A 24,988-nucleotide genomic window follows, 5' to 3' on the forward strand; every position below is an offset into this window, starting at 1 on the left:
GCTCTCTTGTTCAGTCCTGTACCAGGTTCCTGGTTTTCCTGTCCATGTCTTTGCCACCGCCCTGTATCCTAGTCCTGTCCCTAGTACTTCAGTGTCTGTGTCTTGCACTTGGGTCCGTTCCCAGCCACCGCCCTTATGACAATTTCATTTCAGCATGGTCTCTTTGAAACTGCAACTTGACTTTTTATCTTTTATCTCTTGTGCGGTCCATATATTTTTACGTGCTCAAAATGCTCTTTCTATTTGCCCTACTTTGTTGTATTTTATGTAAGTTTTGTCTTTAAACCTTCCTTGGTTAGGTGTATGTGAGCCCCTGCCACAATGGTAACACAATTTCTTCAGCCAGCCTGGTTTCTGTTTAGACATTGCAATTTTGTTCACGTTCACTTTCATTCCTGATAACAAATCAATTGTCTCTCTGGCTGTGATCTCCATTGATACAGCAATTTCAATTGCCCTCTTAAATGTGAGTTGTTCTTCAGTTTGGAACCATATTTGAATGCTTTCTTGTAAGATTCCACAAACTAAATGATTTCTCAATGTGGCAATAAGCCCATTACTCAACTGGCAATGCCCAGAAAATCGCTTCAGTTCAGCCGCATACACAGAAATGGACACCTCTTCCTTCTGATTCCATTTAATGAAGCTTAAAGTGTTCTACAATGAACAATCAGTTCTAAATGTTCCTGCATTAGTTTCATGATAACAGCAAAGCTCATTACAGCTGGTTTGGTTGGAGCAGTCAAACATCGAACCAAACAACATGCCTTTAAACCCAATGAACTCAGCAAAATCGATACTTGTTTCTCATTGGATATTTAATTTGCTTCAAAATACTGGTCAATCCATTCAGTATTCAACATCCAAATACCTGTTGTGCAACCAGACATGTCTATCTTTTCATTGTAGCCAGCCATTTCTGCTTTTTAAAAATATTTATTATTATTATCACCCAGGACTCACTGTTTATGACCCGTTGGGTTTCATTCATTTTCTGCCTTCTCTCTCTCTCTCTCTCTTTACATATGAAACACTTTGGTTTCCTTGGCTGCATAAGTCTAAGGAAGACACCCTCAAGTCCCGCCAAACTCATGAGATTGAGAAGGAGGAGGGGACGCAGGGGGAAGTGATAAGCAGATGAGAAGAGCTAAAAGGTCAGAGTGGGGAATAGAGGAAGAGGGGAGGGAGGGTGGGGAATTTTTTTTAAAGGAAGGAGAAATCAATATTCATGCCATCAGGTTAGAGCCTACCCAGATAGAATATAAGGTGTTGCACTCCATTCTGAGAATGGCCCCATCTTATCACATGTCGGCATGAAAATGGGAATCAGAATTAAAATGTTTGCTCACCAGGAAGTTCCTCCTGTGGCAAAGGCAGCGGAGGTGCTTGACGAAGTAGTCCCCCAATATACGATGGGTGCACCAGACACAATTCCAGCAGATTTGAAGGTGAAGGGGTTCGGACCCTGAATGGAGGTGATGGAGGAATTGTATGGGCAGGTGCTGAATTTAGGCTGCTTGCTGGGATACGTGCCATGGAAGGGATAAATGGACAAGGAAATCCCAGTGGGAGTGATCACTGCAAAAGTAAGAGAGGGGTGGGGAGGTAAAAATGTGTTTAGTGGTGGGATCCTTTTCGAGATGGCGGAAGTTTCGGAGGGTGATATGTTGGATGTGGACTCTCATGGGGTGGTAGGTAAGGACAAGAGGAGCTCTATCACTATTAAGGCAGCGGAAAGTTAGAGTGAGCATGAATGCTCTGGAAATGGAGGAGATGTGTTATGTGACCACGGTTTCGTTTACTGTGGGTGTCACTTTAAAACCTGGATGAGGCAGGACTAGGACTTCAGTATAACAAGCTGCAACAGACCGCTGGGACTTTAGAGGAGAGGAGAGAGAGAGAGAGAGAGAGAGAGAGAGAGTGTGTGTGGAAGCTTTGGACCACAAGCTGCTGGAGTAGCTTGCTGTAAAAATGGGTAGAGTCTGATACTTCTTCATGCCCAAAAGATGGAGTTGATTAACAGCACACCGTGCACATTGGATGTGTGACTGTCACTTCGTATGATCCATAAGTGGATTTTGTTGGAGTATCCTGTGGCGACCACTGTTGTTAACCCTTACCTGGATTTGGGTGTGTTAAGTGGTAACCACTTGTGTGAAGGGATATTCTGCGACTGTCACCTTTGGGATATTTCTACGTGGATGGGAGATGTATGGAGGGATATGGTTCGTGCGCAAGTCAGTGGGACTAGGCAGAAAATGGTTCAGCACAGCCAAGAAGGGCCAAAAGGCCTGTTTCTGTGCTGTAGTTTCTATGGTTTCTATGGTTTCTATGGATTTCGGAATGACTCGACAGATAAGATCTTCGGCGACTGTTACTTCGTTTTCCCAGTGTGGAACCTGTGGAATTTTTCAGAATTGCCTCCTCTCTACATTTTAATGTGGATTTACAAGTTTCTCCCCTCATTTATTCCGTGGATTACTGTACCTTTCTAGTTTGCCATCTTAAGACTTTAAGAACTGTTCCTAAGCTTGATGGTTTGGGAGCCACACACACGCATAACACTGTCAATTTCTGTTTATTTTGTTTAAGTTTCTACATTTTTGAGCGGATACTAATAAAGATAGTGGTTTAACATTGAAACCCGACTCAATTTGTGATCTATTGCAGCTGGTACATAACAGATGTGTGTGTGGCTGTATCGATAGTGAAGGGAGGGAAACCCCATTCTTTGAAGAAGGAGGACCTCTCTGATGTCCTAGAACAGAAAGTTGTATCCCGAGAACAGATGTGGTGGAGGTGAAGGAACTGAGAAAAGGGAATAGAATTTTTATAGGAGATAGAGGAGGAAGAGGTATAATCATTATAACCGTGGGGATCAGTCAGTTTATAAAAGATGTCAGATGGCAGTTTATCTCCAGAAATGGAGGCAGAGAGATCAAGAAAGGGAGGGAGGTGTCAGAGATGGACCAAGTGAATTTAAGGGCAGGGTGCATAGAAGTTGACAAAATTGACAAGCTAAGTTAGGTGCATGAAGCAGTATCAATCCAATCATTAGTGTAGCGGAGGAAGAGTTGGGGAGTATTACAGGGAAAGGTTTCAAACAATGGACTGTTCTAGCTAGCCAATGAAGAGGCAAGCATAGCTGGGGCCCATGTGAGTATCCATGGCTACCCCACGTGTTTGGAAAAAGTGGGAGGAGCCAAAAGAAAAATTGTTGAGGGTGAGAACTATTTCTGCCAGGTGGAGGAGGGTGATGAGGAGGGAAATTGGTTGGTTCTTTTGTCAAGAAAGAAGTGGAGAGTTTTGAAGCCTTCTTGATGGGTGATAGACATGTATAAGGGAACGAGATGAAACAAGATGAAGGAGGGGTGGGAGGGTAGGCCAAGGGAGAAGAAACACAGGTAGAAAGGTATGTGGGTGATAGGAGGATGGAAGCGGCAGTCTTTGGTGAAAATGAGGCAGTCAATTGAAAGTTATTGAGGAGATCAAGCGCATGAGAAAGTGCTATGGATATAGGTGGGAAGTGAACGAACCAAGGAGAATAGAATGGAATCGAGGTATGAGGACACAGGTTCAGTGGGGCAGGAGAAGGCAGGGTTCTCCAGAATTGATGAGTTCAGTGATTGTGTTGGTTTTCTAGGGTAGGAGGTACCTTTTTACCTTGTCTCTTCTGTGGACCCAGGCAATTCCCCTTTGAAGCAGCAATTTACTTGCACTTCTTTCTGATCCAGATTCTTCCTACTGTATCTCCAGATTAGGGTTTCCATCACTTGTCTCTATTGACCATCCTAATTTGGACCTCCGCACACGAAATGCTGGAGGAACTTAGCAAGTCAGGTTTGGGGGGGTAGCGGGGAATAAACAATCGATATTTTGGCCTGAGGCTATTTTCAAAGACTGCTACTTCCATCCTCCCATCACCCACATACCTTTCTACCTGGGTTTCTTCTCCCTTGGCCTACCCTCCCACCCATCCTTCTTCTTGTTTCATCTCGTTCCCTTATTGTTCCCTTATCTTATACCATACCACCTTCCAGCCTTTTTGTCAACCCTATCTCTCCTCTACCCTTTTCCTGGCTTCGATAAAATACTTACATTAAGTGCTGAAGCGTAATATATTGTTTTAAGGAGTGATAATGACTGCATAATTGAGAATTATGTGAGAAGTCTCTCATTGCTTGATGATTGAACAGACAGCATCAGTAACATGAAAGTGAAGTAAATAAATAACAATTTCAACATCTTATTTGACACCTTTGTCCCTGAAGTCAGGTATTGAGAGTGCAGATGAACTGTATATTTATTTCATGAAGGAATCCCTATTATTCTCATTTCACACACCCAACATAGCAGTGAATGAGAGCTCCTCATTTCTTCCCTACTTTACGAGCATCAACATCAGACAAAGAAGTAACTGCAGAGTTAAATTTCATGTATTTCGGCATGCCAGTGTGAGGTTACCCCAATTTCGAGACAACGACTGTCACCACCTGCTCTGGCATTTCCACTTCTCATATACAGAAACTTAGTTTAAGTCTCTCCATCAACTTTACTGTTTATTTACACTTAGCATTAAAGTTAGTAAGTTTTTCGTTATCATAGGCCCACATTCAACTGATGATAGATTAGTTGAAACTATGCAAAATGACTTGGCAATCAAACCTTACAGATGGCATACTATAACCCTAGAGCTAGATTTAAATCCATCAACTGTTGGCAAATTGTGTCGACACAAATATTTATCGTATATCTTCTGTCTGACAGCCTCAGTTTTATTGAAAGCCAAATACATTAAAAAAAAGACCAGAAGTGATGGTTCAAAAAGCAATGTTTATTTTGGAAAAAAATCAACTCTATATATCAACTTTATATTTGTTTTTTATATATATTTATATTTCAAAACTTACTCTTCTCGGCACTCCTAGTTTAACAGAGAAGGTAAAACATTTGTTACAATTATTGTGATGTTCAACAACTATTATGTGTGAGCTCCTCTGACAGCACACAAATATAATCAGAGTGGGCCTAGCATTAACAGAGTACATGATCTTACATTGCATTTACATTGAAGCCTCTTGATCTCATGCACACTAGGTAAGTTGTGCACACCAGTTTTTCCATTAAGTACAGATTGTTTCTTTTTAAATATACAGAGAATAGATAATGTTCTAAATTTGTAGTAGCAGCAATCACTGAAAGACTAAAATTCTTAACACAACAACACTCAAAGACATGATAATCCTGCTGTTTGACTTGCAATTGAGTTTGAACCAATTCCTTTCTCAGTGATCGCCTTATTGGTCTAGTTACCACACAAAGTTTGGAGGTTGCTTATTATAAACCAATAAATTCACACAGCCACAGCCACCTGGAAAGTCATTTATTTGTCTGTAAAGAAGAAAAGAAATGAGTTACTCATAATGTTTTACTTATAGTTCCAATGCTTATAGCTAACTGTCCGAAATATTAGTGCCAACAGCAGTGCAGTTCATTGTTTATTTCCTGTCATGGAGAGGATTTTGAACCTGGGAAACAGGAGAAGGTGGTGGGGATGTAGGAAGTTGAGGGCTGAAAGCACATTTAAAAGAAAACTACACTTATCAGAAATTTAATAGAATAAAAAGAAACTGCTGGAAATGCATCATCAGCATTGCAAAAATAAAAGACAGATTTTGATGCCTTGAGGATCTTGGGGTCCAAGTTCATGGCTCTCCAAAAGTGGACATGCAAGTTCTGAAGAAGGCATAGGGAATGTTTGCTTTCATCACTAGGGACATACTGCATAAGCATCAGGAAGTCATATCGCAGTTATATAAAACTTTGAGGAGTCTGTACATTGAGTATTTGCATGCAGTTCTGGTCATCCTATTACAGGAAACATGGAAAGGATTTGGAGAGAGGTGAGTATGATGCCGCCTGTATTAGAGCGTACAAGCAATAAAGAGAAGCTGAATCTTAGATGGTTTTAGGGAAGGTGAGGGATGGGGAATAATGGAACATGTGCAGTCAGAAGGGATTCGTTTAATTTAGCCTCATGCTCAGCACAAACATCATGGGTTGTTCCTGTACTGTATTGTTCGATGTTCTGTGATGAATCTTAGTTGGATGGTTTTCTCTGAATCATTGAGGCTGAGGGAGACCTGATCAGTTAATAAATTTATGAGAGGCATAGACAGTGTAGATAGCCAGAGTCTACGTCCACATGTAGGAATGTCAAATTCCAAATGGCATAACATTAGGGTGAGACTGGGGGTGAGGGGGGGGGGTGGAAATAGATTAAGAGAGATGTATAGGGCAGGTTATTTTACATGGATGTATAGGTGCCTGGAACATGCAGCCAGGGGTGAATGAGGAAACAAGTGTAAGTCATAATCATGAAAAAGCTGGAGAAACTCATCAAGCCAGGCAGCATCTGTGGAAAAAAGAGCTGTCAACGTTTCAGACCGAGACTCCAAAACATCAACTGTACTTTTTTCCATAGATGCTGCCTGGCCTACTGAGTTCCTCCGGCATCTTGTGTGTGTTGTTTGGATTTCCAGCATCAGCAGATTCTCTCTTGTTTGTGATAGATGTCATCAAGAGGCTTTTTATGAATATGCAGGGAAGGTGAGGGATGGGGAATAATGGAACATGTGCAGTCAGAAGGGATTCGTTTAATTTAGCCTCATGCTCAGCACAAACATCATGGGTTGTTCCTGTACTGTATTGTTCGATGTTCTATGATGAATGCAAAATCTTTGTTTGGAACAGTATAATGACTGCAGTTTCCTACGGTGGCATTACTATTGCTGTGGTGATATGTTATACTTCTGTTGGTAAAGGGCAAAGAAAGCCAGTAACCATGAACAAAAAAGGTTAATTTCTATTGCCAATTTTCTTGAATCACAAGGATCAATCTGTGAACTTAACTCAAGTCTTTTCATTTTGATCCATCCACAAATACCAACTTAATTCTGCTGATCATTATACTTTTGTCACTGGCCAAACTTAGGCAATGGTACTGAGAGTGTAGGAAATCAAATGTTCAAAGCTGAGCTGGATGCTAACAGAACATTTCAAATCACAACAACCGAACTGCGGTAACCAGGCCCTTCCTATTGATGTCAATCATAAATGCTTTCTGAATGTTGGGAAAGAGGAATATTTAGTTGTTCTTATTTTCCTGCAGTTTCTATCTCACAACCGACAAGAATGTGACCGCTGGTGTAGCAATCTCTTTCTTTTTCTCAAAATTTTCTTTCCGATATTTCCTTCTAACTCTCCCGCTCATCATATATATTATAATATTCATTGGAATGCAATGTAGCTAAAGTTTCAAACAGTTACGAGAAAGGCCTCCTTTAACCATTATTATGGTCCCGAATGTTTGCTTTTCTGGGAAGCTGCTGTACAAGCTTCTTTTGAAGTAACTTTAACAGGTAGTTGAGCACTCAGTATATATCAACAACATAGTCTGTTTAAAAACATATTTGTGGTTGTGGCATAAATAAATTATTGTATTATAACCAAAGACGTATGACGGCTGTAAGATCACTAGAAAGACACAAGATGTCACCAGAACAGACTCACAGTCGAGGTCCCACATGGCAGACTGATCTGGAAGATTAGGTTGCATGGGATTCTGGGGGAGCTAGCAAGGTGGATTCAGAACTTTCCTGATGACAGGAGGCAGAAGATGATCGCTAAAGTTGATTCTCCAACTAGAGGCCAGTGAAAAGTAGGATACCCCAGTGGGGACCTCTGCTATGCATTAATAATGTAAATTTGCTGATGATACAAAATTCTGGAGCTTTGTTGACAGTGAAGTACATCACAGTGAATTACAGAGAGATCTTGATCAGTTAGGGAGATGGGCTGAGGAATGGCAAATGGATTTCAACATGGGTCAATGTGAAGTGATGTATTTTGGATTTTCAGATCAGGGTAGGACCTGAACAGTGAATAGCAGAGCACTGACGAGTGTTGAGGAAAAGAGGGGTCCTAGGAGTACAAGTGCCCATTTGTTGACAGCAGCTACACATTGTAGACAGAGTGGTGAGGAAAGCATTAAGCAGGCTGGCCTTCGTCATCAGGGCTTCGAGTTTAGGAGTAGGGGCATTATCTTGCCGTTGTTGGTGAAATCACACTTGGAGTATTGTGTATAGATTTAGTTACCCTGGTATAGGCAAAACATCATCAAGCTGGTGAGGGTGCAGAAGAGATTTATGAGGGTGCTGTCTGGGCTAACAGGCCATGTGGGATCTCTGTTCCCCGGAGCATTGGAAAATAAGAGGCTAATAAGAAAACAGTTGTTAATAAGATCACGAGGGCTACGGATGTTATAGCACAGGATTGAGGAATCCAAAACTAAAGTGGAACAGATACATGATAAGAGGGGCATGATTTAAAAGAGAACTGAGAGTTACCCTCTTTACAAAAAGGGTAGTGAGTGCCTGCACTGAGCTGCCAGAGTACATGTAATGAGCCTCTAGTGGAAGTGGTCGAGGCAGGTACAACTGCAACACTTAAGAGGCATTTGGATAGGTACTTGGAGGGGTAGGGCATGGAAGTTTTGGGCTGAATACAGACAACTGGGACTAACAGGGAGGATGCTGTGGTCAGCATGGAACATTTGGGCTGAAGGGCCTGTTTCCATGGTGACTCTATGACTCTAAGGTACATGAAATGGGAAAGAACCCTTTTTTGATGATTCTGTTGTGATCAGAGGGAACTAGATGAATTTTTGTAGTGACCTACGCTCAGCCCGTGGGTGGTTAAACGAACTGTGCTGACAGCCTAGCTAGAATTTGAGTCACTTTGATCACTTTGTTCACTCATCTGTTAGGCAAACAAATGCAAATACTTCTTTTTCCGTTTAAATAATTCATCCTATTTTAGAAAATAGAAGAAAATGTTGCATAAATACCTTCAACCAGAGTTTCAACAACTTCCACGGCTACTGTCTTTATTATTTGCTGGAGTTGATTCTGAATGTTGAGCAAACCCTGGAAGGTTTTCACAGGAAAAGCTAAGGTGGGGGAGTATACCAATGGCTCCAGTACCGTTTGGTCAGCCTTCTTTAGGCCAATCCCAAATAACACAATTCCAAGCTCCCTTAATTTATCTGCCTGCTGTGAAATATCATCATTCGACTTCCCAGAAGTGATGAGAACCAGAATCTGTGGGATAGCACTGTTGATCCTGCTTCCTGCTGAGCTGATAAATACATTCTTCATGACATGGTCCAGTGCCTGACCAATGTTGATTTTTTGGCCACGCTTCAGTTTGAGTCTCTTGATAGCGACCGAAACGTTTTTCTTAGTTGAATGAGTGTTTAGAAGGAATTCAGTTCTTGGATTTTCACTGAATTGGACCACACCAAATTGAACTTTTGCTTCTCCAACATCAAAGCTATCAACTGTCTTCACCATAAACTTACGAACTGCTTGAAATCCTTTTCCAATCTTGGAAGAACCATCGATGAGGAAAACTATATCTCTTCTATCGACACCTGAAACAAGTAAGGGTAGTAATTTGTTGAAAGATTATTGTGCTGTACTTGCCTAGTAACTTGCTAGAAGACTTTGTCCTTCTCTAAGTCACATGAGTCTTGATTCAACAGGGATAATTTACATTTATATACAAAAGATTACATAGATATTGCAGCACATTTAATACAGACCGTCAGTATTTATGCTGCACTTTTAGCCTGCTCCTGTCTTTCTCTACCTACTTCCATTTCCTTTTCTCATGAATGGTTCTCTGAGCCCCAACACCCACACCATTCATTGTGATAATTAGCTCTATAATCTCATCGCTCTTGATTAAAGAATTTCATCGAGGGACATGCAATTGATGTGGTACATATAGACTTCCAAAGGCCAATGTGACGAAGTGCCACCTAACAGGCCTGACCTCAATATTGAAGCTCATTGGAATAAAGGGGATATTGCACCCTGCATCAAAAATTGGTTAAGTAACATGAAACAGGAAGTTTGTATTTAGAGGAAGGAATTGTACATTGCAGACATCCAAAGATCCATTATACTCTTTAATATATACAGCTTATATAAAGGAATTGGACTTGGATGCAAATTCCAGATTTGCAGAATGAGACAAAATTTGAAGGCTCAGTAACAAATAGGACAGCAAACCAAAGCGATAAGGACAGTCTGATTGACTTAGCAAGTAGATGGCAGATGAGGTTTACTGCTGGAAAATGGAAAGAAGCAATACGAGAGGCAGAGTACTACTTTAAAAGGGGTATAAGAACTGAGTGATCTGAAGATATACAATATGTGTACAGTTTGCTAAATTTGTGTAAACAAGCATATTAGATATTAGGCTCTATAAAGCAAGGCATAAAGTGCAAGAACAAGAAAGTTATGAAGAAACTTTATAAAACTTTGATCCCATGTCCCATGCTTTAGAATGGCTTTAGAGAAGTGAAGAAGAGATTTACTCAAATTATTCCAGTGATGAAGGATATTAGTTATGCAGATAGAATGCAGAAACCTGGGTTGATATCACTGGAACATATGAACTATGTGGGATTCCAATAGCGATATTTAAAATCACGAAGGGTATAGAAAGACTAGATAAAGCAAAACTGCTAACATTGCTAAAAGGCCAAAGGAAAAGTTATGAAGGTTATTGGCAAAAGAAAAATAATGACCTGAGGATTTATTTTAAGTATTTATTAAGTAGTAGGAATCTGGAATACATTGCCAGAGTTAACAGTGGAGAAGGATTCAAATATGGTTCAAAAGAGAGCCAGATAAATATCTGACCATACAACATAGAACAGTACAGCACAGGAACAGGCTATTTGGCCTACAGTGTTGTGCTAAACCATCTGAAATGCAAATCAAAAACACCCAAACACTAATCCATCCTACCTACACAGTCCATACACCTCCATCTTTCTTATATCCAGGTGCTTATCCAAACACCTCTTAAAAGCCTCACATGTATTTGCCTCTACCACATGTCAGAGAGCGCATTTTAGACATCCATGACTCTCTGAGTAAAAAACAATTGTAGGGAGAAGATATGGGTGAGTGTATTGCAGTAGTTGTTTTACAGAGAGCTGGTCCAGACTCAATGGACCAATTGGTTTTCTTCTATACAGTAGATTCTGAGATTTTTGTATAAGTTTTAACAGATGATTCTATTTAGATGTTGATGCAATATTTGGAATTATAGCGAATTTAAAGTTGTCAAGTTTGAATCCTCCTCTGGGCTGTCCCAGCCTCTGTATTTACCTGCAGTCAGGTGTCCTACATTTTTTCCATTTCCATTTCTCTAATTCTGATGGTTTGGATATCCCAAATTTACTTTGCGCCACCATTGAAGATTTTGTGGTCTGTTATCAAATAGCTTGGTTACTGCTATTTTTTTTGGATGAGATACTCCAAAGAGAAAGATTTGAGGAGCTCCTGGAGAAGAGCAGTTAGCCATGTGGCCTAGTCTGGGTCTGACTGACTCCAGTCTCTAATTGCTCCTAAATGACCAAGACTGACTGAGATGAACCTGAAGGACTGAAGGATTGAGAGAAACTGGGGCATCCAAAAATAATAGTAGGGGAAAGGAGAAGAGAGACAGAATGAGGGGGGAAGAGAGAGAGAAAGAGAGAGAGGGGGGAGAGAGAGCGTGTGTGTGTGTGTGAGAGAGAGAGAGAGAGAGAGAGAGGGAGAGAGTGTGTGTGAGATAGAGAGAGAGAAAGAGGGAGAGAGAAAGAGGGAGAGAGAGAAAGGGAGACAGAGGGGAGAGAGAGAGGAGAGAGAGAGAAAGAGAGAGAGAGAGAGAGAGAGGAAGGGGGAGAGAGAGAGAGAGGGAGAAAGAGTGTGTGCGTGTGAGAGAGAGAGAGATTTTCTCATTCTACTTCTGCCCTTTTCACCTTTACTCCTGTCCCTTTGTTGATCAATCAGACCATCCCAATTTCAACGCTACGTCTTACCTGAAGTTGGACATCGAGTTGGACATCTGTAGTACAATAATGTGATCATGGCAGTGGTGCTGGGAGGTGTAGGAGGACCAAATTCATGATGAAAGGGAGGGTGTGTGATTGGTATATGCTGTGGCTTCATGAAGACAATGTCAAATGATAGAGAGCTAAATACTGTAATAATGTCATGCGGAACAGAAGAGTGTGATTGCCGCAAGCTGGACTGTAGTGCAAATTGGTAACATCAACTTCACTGTTGGGGTGCCTACCAGTGTGAGCACATTTACTTCACACTGGGAAGAAAGTACATACCGCATAAGAAAGACAATAGCTTGCAGTAGGTATCTATTACTGAGCTGCCTGTGTAGGGCAACACCGAGCCAAATGATTGCAAGATAGCGCAAGTGAACCCAGGTGACATTCTGTGGGCTACAATATGTCCAAATAGACAGGACCTCTTTTGAACTATTCTCACTGCAATCTGCAGCATGTAATTTCCCTTTAAGCAATGTACTTTTAAATCAACGTAATGAACTACAGATTTCACAATCTTCTGAATGACTTGGCGGACCAAGCAGGTACAGCACCTTTAAGCAGAAGAAGGTTCATCATCGTAGCCCGAAGTGTGGCAGGAGGGGGGGTCTCCAAGCCAAGCTGAAATACAGAGGAATGTGACCCCCTCTACCGAGCATCTGAGGGCATAATTAGTATATTGGAGGGAAATGAGAGATTGCTGTGTATTATGTGTGATCAAGACATGGCCTACTCCCAGCAGACCTAAAGGCACCAACATTCACAGGATGGACCAAACTACTGCTTTGGAAAAGGCAAGAGATGAAGGTGTATGTTTCATGATTATCTCTCAGAGGTGATTCAATGTGGCAGTTTTCTCAAACTCATGTCGAATTCCGACATTGAACATTTAGTGGTCAAATGCCATTTGTACTAATTACCTAGGGAGTTCTCCTCCATAATCCTAACCGCAGTTTATATCCCACCAGTGTCTGACAATAATCAGGTGCGTCAGATACTGCATGATGCCGTCTCCAAACGAGACAGTCCAGCCAGATGCATTTCAAATCATAGTTGGGGAATTTGACCCTGTATAATTACCATCAGCATATAACCAATAACACCAAAGGTTTCAATATACTTGACCACTGCTATATTAAGATAAGAGATGCCTACCATTCCATGTTCAGACCATACTTCAGTAAATTGGATCACTTGGCCGTCCTTCTCCTTCCTACCTATAAACAGGCAAAGGCTAAGGAGCAAAACTCCAGAGTAGGAAAACAAAGAGGTGGTCACAGAAGGTAGAGGAACGTCTATGGGATTGCTTTGGGTCGGTGGACTAGGTCATGTTCAAAGGTTCATCTGCGGATCTGAATGAATACACCATGGTTTGTCATGGACTTCATTAAAACAGTTGTAGTCAAGTGTGTCCCCATAAAATTATTCCGAGTCTTCCCCAACCAGAAGCCTGGATGAACCATGAGAGTTGCAATTTGCTGACAGCCAGATCAGAGGCATTCAAGTCTGGTTACCAAGGAAGTTAAAAGATGCCCAGTAAAATCTCTGGAAAGTCACCTCACAGGTGAAGTGACAATTCCGGACTAAACTTGAATCCACGAAAGATGTTCTACAGACGTGGCAGGGCTTGAATGATATTACCTTTTATAAATTTAAATCAAGTGACACAGGTGACAACAGAGCTTCACTTCCAGATGAGCGCAATGGCTTCTTTGCTCGCTTTGACTGTCAAAATATGAAGGAACCATCATAAACTCTCTCAGTCCCCAATGATCCTGTGATGTCTCTGAGGCTGACATGCAAGCAGCCTTCAGGAGGGTGAACCCATGAAAAGCATTCAGCCCAGACAGGGCACCTGGCCCAGTACTAAAGACCTGTGCTAATCAATTGGCTGGAGTGTTCATTGAGATCTTTAACCTATTGCTTCTGAGGAATGAGGTACCCACCTGCTTCTAGCGGACTTCTCTTATACCAGTGCCTAAGAAGAATATGGTAGCCTGCCTTAATGACTGTCGTCCAGTAGCACTTCCATCCACAGGGATGAAGTATTATGAGAGGTTAGAGATGAAACATCCCAACTCCTGCCTGAGAAACAACTCGGATCTGCTTCAAGCTGCCTACTGGAGCAACAGTTCCACAGCAGATTCCTTCTCATTGACTCTTCACTCAACACTGGAATATCTGGACAGCAAAGATGCATACGTCAGGCTGCTCTTCATCAACTCAGTTCTGTATTCAATCCCATCATCCCTTCAAAACTAATCAAGAAACTTCATGACCTTGGCCTCAATACCTCCTTGTGTCATTGGATTCTCAATTTCCTCACTTGTAGACCACAGTCAGTTTGGATTTGCAAAAACATGACCTGCATCAGCACAGGTGCACCAAAAGGCTGTGCGCTTAGCTCCCTGCTCTACTCGCAGTTCTGATGAAGAGCCTCAGCCCAAGATGTCAACTGTTTACTCCTTTCTATTGGTACTGCCTGGCCTGCTGAGTTCCTCCAGCATTTTGTGTGCTTTGTTTTGATTTCTAGCATCTGCAGATTTTCTCTTGTTAGTCATTTAGCTAAAATGTGTAAATGTCTTATCCTGCCATAATGTGATTATGTGCATATACAAGAAGGAATAAATAAATACTCCATAAAACAAATGGAAGAGAGTTGATAAGAGACTGGAAGTTTACTGAAATAAGAAACAAATGAGCTGAAAAATCAAGTGAATAATAAAACAGCAGCAGTAACCAATACCAAAATGATTTGTTTGGACATTCACAAGAGATTCTTTTTGAGAGTTTCAAGAAGTTTTGCAGTGTGGCTTGGAGTGCATGTAAAGCAAATAGAAATATAGAAACATAGAAAACATACAGCACAACACAGGCCCTTCGGCCCACAAAGCTGAGCCGAACATGTCCCTACCTTAGAACTACCTAGGCCTTACCCATAGCCCTCTATTTTTCTAAACTCCATGTAACATCCAGGAGTCTCTTAAAAGACCCTATCTTTTCCGCCTCCACTAACGCCACCGGCAGCCCATCCACACACTCACCACTCTCTGCATAAAAAATTTACCCCTGACATCTCCTCTGTGCCTGCTTCCAAGCACCTTAAAACTATGGCCTCTTGTGCTAGCCATTTCAGATCTGGGAAAGCCTCTGACTATCCATACGATCAATGCCTCTCATTATCTTGTACACCTCTATCAGGTCACCTCTAATCCTCCGTTGCTCCAAGGAGAAAAGGCCAAGTTCACTCAACCTATTCTCATAAGGCATGCTCCCCAATCCAGGCAACATCCTTGTAAATCTCCTCTGCACCCTTTCTATGGTTTCCACTTCCTTCCTATAGTGAGGTGACCAGAATTGCGCAGGGTACTCCAAGTGGGGTCTGACCAGCGTCCTATATAGCTGCAAGTTACCTCTCGGCTCTTAAACTCAATCCCACGATTGATAAAGGCCAAAGCACAGTATGCCTTCTTAACCACAGAGTCAACCTGTGTAGCAGCTTTGTGTGTCCTATGGACTCGGACCCCAAGATCCCTCTGATACTCCACACTGCCAAGAGTCTTACCACTAATTCTATATTCTGCCATCATATTTGACCTACCAAAAGGAACCACCTCCACTTATCTGGGTTGAACTCCATCTGCCACTCCTCAGTCCAATTTTGCATCCTATCTTGTCCCGTTGTAATCTCTGACAGCCCTCCACACTATCCACAACTCCTCTAACCTTTGTGTCATCAGCAAATTTACTAGCCCATCTCTCCACTTCCTCATCCAGGTCATTTATAAAAATCATGAAGCGTAGGGATCCCAGAACAGATCCCTGAGGCACACCACTGGTCACCAACCTTCATGCAAAATACGACCTGTCTACAACCACTCTTTGCCTTCTGTGGGCAAGCCAGTTCTGCATCCACAAAGCAATGTCCCTTTGGATCCTATGCCTCCTTACTTTCTCAATAAGCCTTGCATGGTGTACCTTATCAAATGCCTTGCTAAAATCCACATACACTACATCTACGTCTCTACCTTCATCAATGTGTTTAGTCACATCCTCAAAATATTCAATCAGACTCGTAAGGCACAACCTGCCTTTCACAAAACCATACTGACTATTCCTAATCATATTATGTCTCCCCGAATGTTCATAAATCCTGCCTCTCAGGATCTTCTCCATCAACTTACCAACCACTGAAGTGAGGCTCAGTGGCCTATAATTTCCTGGGCTACCTCTACTCCCTTTCTTGAGTAAGGGAACAACATCCGCAACCCTCCAATCCTCCGGAACTGCTCCCATCCCCATTGATGATGCAAAGATCATCGCCAGAGGCTCAGCAATCTCCTCCCTGGCTTCCCACAGTAGCCTGGGGTACATCCCGTCCAGTCCCAGTGACTTATCCAACTTGATACTTTCCAAAAGCTCCAGCACATCCCCTTCCTTAATATCTACATTCTCAAGCATTTCAGTCCACTGCAAGTCATCCCTACAATCGCCAAGATCCTTTTCCATAGTGAATACTGAAGCAAAGTATTCATTAAGTACCTCTGCTATTTCTTCTGGTTCCATACACACTTTTCCACTGTCACATTTGATTGGTCCTATTCTCTCACATCTTATCCTCTTGCTCCTCACATACTTATAGAATGCCTTGGGGTTTTCCTTAATCCTGTCCACCAATGCCTTCTCGTGGCCCCTTCTGGCACTCGTAATTTCATTCTTAAGCTCCTTCCTGCTAGCCTTATAATCTTCTAGATTCCTATCATTACCTAGTTTTTTGAACCTTTAGTAAGCTCTTCTTTTCTTCTTGACTAGATTTTCAACAGCCTTTGTACATCATGGATCTTGTACCCTACCATCCTTTCCATGTCTAATTGGAACGCATCTCTCAGAACCCCACGCAAATATATCCTGAACATTTGCCACATTTCTTCCATATGTTTCCCTGAGAACATCTGTTTCCAATTTATGCTTCCAAGTTCCTGCCTGATAGCCTCATATTTCCACTTACTCCAATTAAATGTTTCCCTAACTTGTCTGTTTATATCCCTCTCCAATGCTATGGTAAAGGAGATAGAATTGTGATCGCTATCTCCAAAATACTCTCCCACTGAGAGACCTGACATCTGACCAGGTTCATTTCCCAATAGCAGATCAAGTACAGGCTCTCCTCTTGTAGGCTTATCTACATATTGTGTCAAGAAACCTTCCTGAAGGCACCTAACATACTCCACCCCATCTAAAACCCTCACTCTAGGGAGATGCCAATCAATATTTGGGAAATTAAAATCTCCCACCACAACAACCCTGTTATTATTACTCCTTTCCAGAATCTGTCTCCCTATCTGCTCCTCGATGTCCCTGTTACTATTGGGTGGTCTATTAAAAAACACCCAGTAGAGTTATTAACCCCTTCCTATTCCTAACTTCCACCCACAGAGACTCCGTAGACCACCTATCCATGACTTCCTCCTTTTCTGCAGCCGTGACACTATCCCTGATCAACAGTGCCATGCCCCACCTCTTTTGCCTCCCTCCCTATCCTTTCTGAAATATCTAAAGCCTGGCATCTGAAGTAGCCATTCCTGCCCATGCACCATCCAAGTCTCTGTAATGGCCACAACATTATAGCTCCAAGTGCTAACCCACACTCTAAGCTCATCCGCTTTATTCATGATACTCAATACACAGCAGCACCACTAACAAGAGACAACCTGCAAACGCTGGGAATCCGAGCACGCACACAAAACGCTGAAGGAACACAGCATGCCAGACAGCATCTATGGAAAAAAGCACAGTTGATGTTTCATGTTGCCTGGCCGGCTGAGTTCCTCCAGTATTTTGTGTGTGTTACACAGCAGCATTGTCATAGACTGAAACTGCAGCAAACTAGGACAGCCAAGAAGGAGATGGTCTAGTTATCAATAGTTGGTCTAGTCTAGACTGCTCTGGCCCGGTATAACTGCTTGGATTAAATTCATTTTTCTTACTTTGTGTGTAGTGCAACTGTCATGACATTTGAATGTACTGATTTTAATATTTTATTCTCACCACTTGTTTGCATTACCAATCACTTTAACAAGCACTGCCTCATGCTGATGCCATACTGCTGATTTTCTAAAGTGTGTTTACCAAAGCCTTGATGGTGAACCGTGACTGGTTGGACTTTCATTCAAGGGAAAAGAATTGGGAAGATGGTCAGCTACTGGTTTGCTATGTGACCAGGACTGGATTGGGAGAGGTTGAATTTTGGGATGGTAAGGGGGTGTCTTGGTTTTTGGACCCATTGCTTATGGGAGTCAAGCAACATGCATCAAAGTTGCTGGCGAACGCAGCAGGCCAGGCAGCATCTCTAGGAAGCGGTACAGTAGACGTTTCAGGCCGAGACCCTTCGTCAGGACTAACTGAAGGAAGAGTTAGTAAGAGATTTAAAAGTGGGAGGGGAAGGGGGAGATCCAAAATGATAGGAGAAGACAGGAAGGGGAGGGATGGAGCCAGGAGCTGGATAGCTGCAAAGGGGATATGAGAAGATCATGGGACAGGAGGCCCAGGGAGAACGAAAAGGTTTGGGGGAAACCCAGAGGATGGGCAAGGGGTATAGTCAGAGGGACAGAGGGAGAAAAAGGAGAGTAAGAGAAAGAATGTGTGTATAAAAATAAATAACGGATGGGGTACGAGGGAGAGGTGGGGAATTAGCGGAAGTTAGAGAAGTCAATGTTCATGCCATCAGGTTGGAGGCTACCCAGATGGAATATAAGGTGTTGTTCCTCCAACCTGAGTGTGGCTTCATCTTTATAGTAGAGGAGGCCGTGGATAGACATGTCAGAATGGGAATGGGATGTGGAATTAAAATGTGTGGCCACTGGGAGATCCTGCTTTCTCTGGCGGACAGAGCGTAGGTGTTCAGCAAAGTGGTCTCACAGTCTGCGTCGGGTCTCGCCAATATATAGAAGGCCACATTGGGAGCACCGGACGCAGTATATCACCCCAGCCGACTCACAGGTGAAGTGTCACCTCACCTGGAGGGACTGTCTGGGGCCCTGAATAGTGGTAAAGGAGGAAGTGTAAGGGCATGTGTAGCACTTGTTCCGCTTACAAGGATAAGTGCCAGGAGGGAGATCGGTGGGGAGAGATGGGGGGACGAGTTGACAAGGGAGTCACGTAGGGAGCGATCCCTGCGGAAAGCAGAGAGAGGGGGGGAGGGAAAGATGTGCTCAGTGGTGGGATCCCATTGGAGGTGGTGCAGAGTGGTGGTAGAGGGGAACTGATTAGGTCTGGAATCCAAATAGAAGAGGGGAGCTTTGAGACCTTCCTGATGGGGGATAGAAGTATATAGGGACTGGACTCTGCTCCGCCTAGCGGAATTAGTCCTTACTCTTAATAATTTCTCCTTTGGCTCCTCCCACTTCCTCCAAACTAAAGGTGTAGCTATGGGCACCCATATGGGTCCTAGCTATGCCTGCCTTTTTGTTGGCTTTGTGGAACAATCTATGTTCCATACCTACACTGGTATCTGTCCCCCACTTTTCCTTCGCTACATCGATGACTGCATTGGCGCTGCTTCCTGCATGCATGCTGAGCTCGTTGACTTTATTAACTTTGCCTCCAACCTTCACCCTGCCCTCAAGTTTACCTGGTTCCGACACCTCCCTCCCCTTTCTAGATCTTTCTGTCTCTATCTCTGGAGACAGCTTATCCACTGATGTCTACTATAAGCCTACTGACTCTCACAGCTATCTGGACTATTCCTCTTCTCACCCTGTCTCTTGCAAAAACGCCATCCCCTTCTCGCAACTCCTCCATCTCTGCCGCATCTACTCTCAGGATGAGGCTTTTCATTCCAGGACAAGGGAGATGTCCTCCTTTTTTAAAGAAAGGGGCTTCCCTTCTTCCACCATCAACTCTGCTCTCAAACGCATCTCCCCCATTTCACGCACATCTGCTCTCACTTCATCCTCCCACCACCCCACTAGGAATAGAGTTCCCCTGGTCCTCACTTACCACCCCATCAGCCTCCGGGTCCAACATATTATTCTCCGTAACTTCCGCCACCTCCAACAGGATCCCACCACTAAGCACATCTTTCCCTCCCTCCCTCTCTCTGCTTTCCGCAGGGACCGCTCCCTACGCGACTCCTTTGTCCATTTGTACCCCCCATTCCTCCCCACTGATCTCCTTCCTGGCACTTATCCTTGTAAGCGGAACAAGTGCTACACATGCCCTTACACTTCCTCCCTTACCACCATTCAGGCCCCAGACAGTCCTTCCAGGTGAGGCGACACTTCACCTGTGAGTCGGCTGGGGTGATATACTGCATCCGGTGCTCCCAATGTGGCCTTCTATATATTGGCAAGACCCGACGCAGACCGGGAGACCACTTTGCTGAACACCTACGCTCTGTCCGCCAGAGAAAGCAGGATCTCCCAGTGGCCACACATTTTAATTCCACATCCCATTCCCATTCTGACATGTCTATCCATGGCCTCCTCTACTATAAAGATGAAGTCACACTCAGGTTGGAGTAACAACACCTTATATTCCGTCTGGGTAGCCTCCAACCTGATGGCATGAACATTGACTTCTTTAACTTCCGCTAATGCCCCACCTCCCCCTTGTACCCCATCCGTTATTTATTTTTATACACACACTCTTTCTCTCACTCTCCTTTTTCTCCCTCTGTCCCTCTGACTGTACCCCTTGCCCATCCCCACGTTCCCCCTCCCCTTGTTTTTCTCCCTGGGCCTCCTGTCCCATGATCCTCTCATATTCCTTTTGCCAATCACCTGTCCAGCTCTTGGCTCCATCCCTCCCCCTTCTGTCTTCTCCTATCATTTTGCATCTCCCCCTCCCCCTCCCACTTTCAAATCTCTTACTAACTCTTCCTTCAGTTAGTCCTGACGAAGGGTCTCGGCCTGAAACGTCGACTGTACCCCTTCCTAGAGATGCTGCCTGGCCTGCTGCGTTCACCAGCAACTTTGATGTGTGTTGCTTGAATTTCCAGCATCTGCAGAATTCCTGTTGTTTGCTTTTGGGAGTCAGTGGGATTGGGAGCTGGAGACAAGCCACTGATATTGGATTAGGATTACAAGTAGTCCAAGTTCTTGTTGCTCTGGAATAACATTGTTCCCCTAAAACTGACTATAAACAATTCATAGATTGCGTTCTTTTACCCCACTAAGCAAAGTTATTGCTGGCTTTCACAAGCTGTAAATTACCTGTGCTGATGGTAAGTGGTATGGGAACATTCTCAGTGTTCTGCGAGATGCTGAGCAGGTGCAGGTCTATCTCAGAAAGACCCCAATGGTCGTCAACCTGAAAACTCAGTTTGGGGGAATATGCAATTTGACGCAGTTCACTGGCCTCCACTGCTCCCACACCAATGGTGAATGGCACCACCCCAGCTCGCTTTAGCTCTTCTGAGGGCCGCTTCACATCATCCTGCGACTTTCCAGAGGTGATGAGTAGCAGTATTTGTGAGATGCCCAAGTGCTTTCTTCCCCCACCGGACTTGCTGAAGACGTTCCTCCTGACAAAGTCCAGTGCTGCTCCTGTCTTGAGCTTGCTCCCACCTTTGAGCTGCAGCCTTTTGACTGCAGCCAAGAGGTCCTCTTTAGTTGAGTATGCATTTAAAGGAAATTCAACCCTTACGTTGTCACTATATTGCACCACTGATACTTGATCTTTGTCCTTTGCAATATTGAAGTTTCGGATTAAGTTGATAGCAAGGTCTCGAATTAAATAAAAGAATGTTCCCACATCTGAAGAACCATCAATAAGGAAAACAATATCTCGCTTATGGCCTGCAATATGAAAGAAAGAGTAATTATTACCAAAGGCTACCCAGTGATGTTGCTCTTACTTCATAAAACTGCTTGTTCTGTCAGCTCCCAGATGATCATGAAGTAAAAATTCTTGTTTTATGTCCTTTCATTTCTTATCTCTCTCTTTTCCTTCCCAATATAGTTTGTAACCAGAAATACAGTGGGTAACCCAATGGTTGGGACATTCAATTGAAAACCATCCTTTATCATTTTCCTTTTGCAGCAAAATTCTGCAGCACCCAACCCATTCAGTCATCTTCTTCCAAACAGCAGCTGCCACTCTGATTTCTCCCTCAGTACTGCCAGAAGTAATAATATCTCCCTCAATGGAGCAACTAATTCTATTAATGATGGTTCTGAAAGAAAGGGCAGTCTTCACTCTCATTAAACTTCATAAATAATATTGATTCCAAAGAAACATCTTTCTATTTATTCCACTTTATTCTATTAATTTCACCATCATTCCCACCGCTGTTTTCATCCCCCTCATTTATTATAATCAAAGTAACATTTGTTTATTTTTTATTTTCCTCTTTCTTGTCTTTTTCACTCACCATGTAACATTGTTCCCTATGAGTTTCTGGCACTGAGTCTGGCTCTGTGACTCAGAAGGGAAGATTGGAGAAGATGCAAGCTATGGCAATAGGGGATTCATTAGTTAGGGGAACAGAAAGGAGGGTTCGTGGACAAGAACAAGATTCCTGGATGGTATGTTGCTTCCTGGGTGACAGGGTCCAGGACATCTCAGATCGAGTCTTCAGCATTCTTAAGTGGGAGTGTGAGCAGCTGGAGGTCACGGTCCACATTGTTACCAATGACAGGTAGAGAGAGTGACAAGGTTGTGCAAAGTATGTTCAGGGAGTTAGGTGCTAGGATAAAGACAGGGCATCTAGGGTTGTGATCTCAGGATTGCAAGCCATGACATGTGCTAGTGAGGCCAAAAATAGGAAGATCAGCCAGTTTAACATGCGGCTAAGGAGTTGGAATAGGAGGGAGGGCATCAGATTTTTGGATCACTGGGCACTCTTCCAAGCAAGGTGGGTCCTGTACAGAAGGGATGATTTGCACTTGAAGTAGAGGGGAGCTGATACCTTAGTTGGAAGGTTTGCTGGTACTGCACATTGGGGGGTGGGAGGGGGGAAGGGGGGCTGGGTTTAAACTAGAGTTTCAGGCAGATGGAACTGGAATGCCAGAACAAATAGCGGAGAGGTTGTGGAGACAAATGCTGTTAAGACCTCTGACAAAGTCAGGAATCAAAGCTTGAGCATGGTGCAACTAATGTTCTGAGCTGCATAGATTTCAAATCAGGAAGTATTGTAAGAAAAGCAGATGTGTTCAGTGCGTGGATCAACACGTGGCATTATGATATTGTAGCCATTAGTGAGACTTGGTCACTGGAAGGGCAGGACTGGCAGCTCAATATTCTGGGGTTCCATTGCTTTAGATGCAACAGACCAGAGGGCATTAAAGGGGGTGGGGTGGCATTATCAGTCAGGGAAAATGGCATAGCAGTGTTTAGTCAGGAAACACTCAAGAACTCACCTACTGAAGCTTTAAAGGTGGAACTGAGGAATAAGAAAGGTATGATGACATTAATGGAGCTATATTATAGGCCAGCCTGCAGGCTGCAGACTGTTGCAAAAAACATAAGATTGTTATTGTAGGTGATTTTAACTTTCTGCATATGACAGGGACTCCAAAATGGTAAAAGGACTAGTTAGACTTTGTCAAATGTGTTCAGGAAAGTTTCCTTAATCAGTACATAGAAGTTCCAATGAAGGAGTATGCCACATTTGATCTGAGGCAGGACAGGTGGCAGAAGCCTGTGTAGGGGAACAGTTTGCATCTAGTGATAATAATGCCATTAGTTTCAGAGATTGGTCTCATCTGTGGGTTGATACCCTATATTGGAGAAAGGCCAGATTTGATGTTATCAGGATGGATCTAACCAGAGTGGATTGGGACAGGCTATTTTCTGGCAAATGTGTACTTGGTAAGTGGGAGGACTTCAAAAGTGAAATTGTGAGAATATGAAGACTGTATGTGCTTATCAGAATAAAAGGTAAGGATAAGAGGTTCAGTGAAAGTTGGTTTTCAAGAGATGTTGAGGCCTTGGTTAAGAAAAAAAAGAGGTGCATAGCAAGTATAGGCAAGTAGAAACAAATGAGGTACTTGTAGAGTATAAGAATTTGTATTACAGGGAGTGCGAAGCGCAGAATCAAATATCGCTGTGATGATTTACGTTCTAGTATCAATTGTTTGGTGACAATAAAGTATAAAGTATGCAAGAGACACAAATCAGGAGGGCTAAAAAGGTCATGAGGTTTCCCTTGCAGACAAGGTGAAGTAGAATCCTAAGGGATTCTACAGACATGCTCAGAGCAAAAGGATTGCAAGGGACAAAATTGGTCTTCTGGAAGATCAAAATAATATATACATGGAGCCAATAGAAATGGGAGAGATCTTAAATGTATATTTGTTTTGCACCTGTATTTATTCAGGAGACTTACACATAGTCTGTAGAAGTGAGCAGAACAGCAGCGAGGACGTGGACCCAATACAGATTACAGAGGAAGAGGTGTTTGCTGTCTTGAGGCAAATTAGGGTGGATTAGGTGTTCCCTCGGACACTGTGGGAGGCAAGCGCAGAAATTGCAGGGGCCCTAGCAGAGGTATTTAAATCATCCTTAATGACAGGTGAGGTATCAGAAGGTTGGAGGATAGCTAATGTTGTTCTGTTGTTTAAGAAAGGCTCTAAAATAAACCCGAAAATTATAGGCCGGTGATCCTGACATCTGTAGTAGGAAAATTATTGGAAGGCATTCTCAGGGACCAGATATATGAGTATTTTCATTGAAAGGGATTGATTTTGGATAGTCATCATGGCTTCGCACACGCTACGTCATTTCAAATCAATATTATAGAGTTTTTGGAGGAAGTTTCCAGGAAAGTTGACGAAGGCAAGGCAATGGATGTTGTCTACATGGATGTTTTCAAGGCATTTGACAATTTCCCACATAGGAGGTTGGTCAGGAAGGTTCAGTCACTTGGCATTCAAGATGATGTAATAAATTGGATTAGACATTAGCTTTGTGGGAGAAGCCAGTGAGTGGTAGTACATGGTTGCCTCTCTGACTGGAGGCTCATGACTAGTGGAGTGCTGCAGGGATTGGTGCTGGGTCTGTTGTTGTTTGTCATCTATATCAGTG

At 43.1% G+C, this 24,988-nt stretch overlaps 1 protein-coding gene across 3 annotated transcripts in view; it reads right to left on the reverse strand.

The window, feature by feature from the left end:
- Positions 1–4,813: 4,813 nt before the first annotated feature.
- The window catches only part of LOC134348439 (collagen alpha-3(VI) chain), a 78,652-nt gene continuing 58,477 nt past the window's right edge, over positions 4,814–24,988 (reverse strand). For all 3 annotated transcript variants that reach the window (XM_063051810.1, XM_063051811.1, XM_063051809.1), the window contains exons 8-10: positions 21,175–21,759; positions 8,909–9,493; positions 4,814–5,391 (exon numbers count right to left, since the gene is read on the reverse strand). In XM_063051810.1, coding sequence (XP_062907880.1) covers positions 5,384–5,391; positions 8,909–9,493; positions 21,175–21,759 — 1,178 coding nt within the window. In that variant the 3' untranslated portion in view covers positions 4,814–5,383. The remainder of the gene's footprint in view (positions 5,392–8,908; positions 9,494–21,174; positions 21,760–24,988) is intronic.

The sequence above is a fragment of the Mobula hypostoma genome, chromosome 6 (genome assembly GCF_963921235.1).
Source record: "Mobula hypostoma chromosome 6, sMobHyp1.1, whole genome shotgun sequence".
NCBI lineage: Eukaryota > Metazoa > Chordata > Chondrichthyes > Myliobatiformes > Myliobatidae > Mobula > Mobula hypostoma.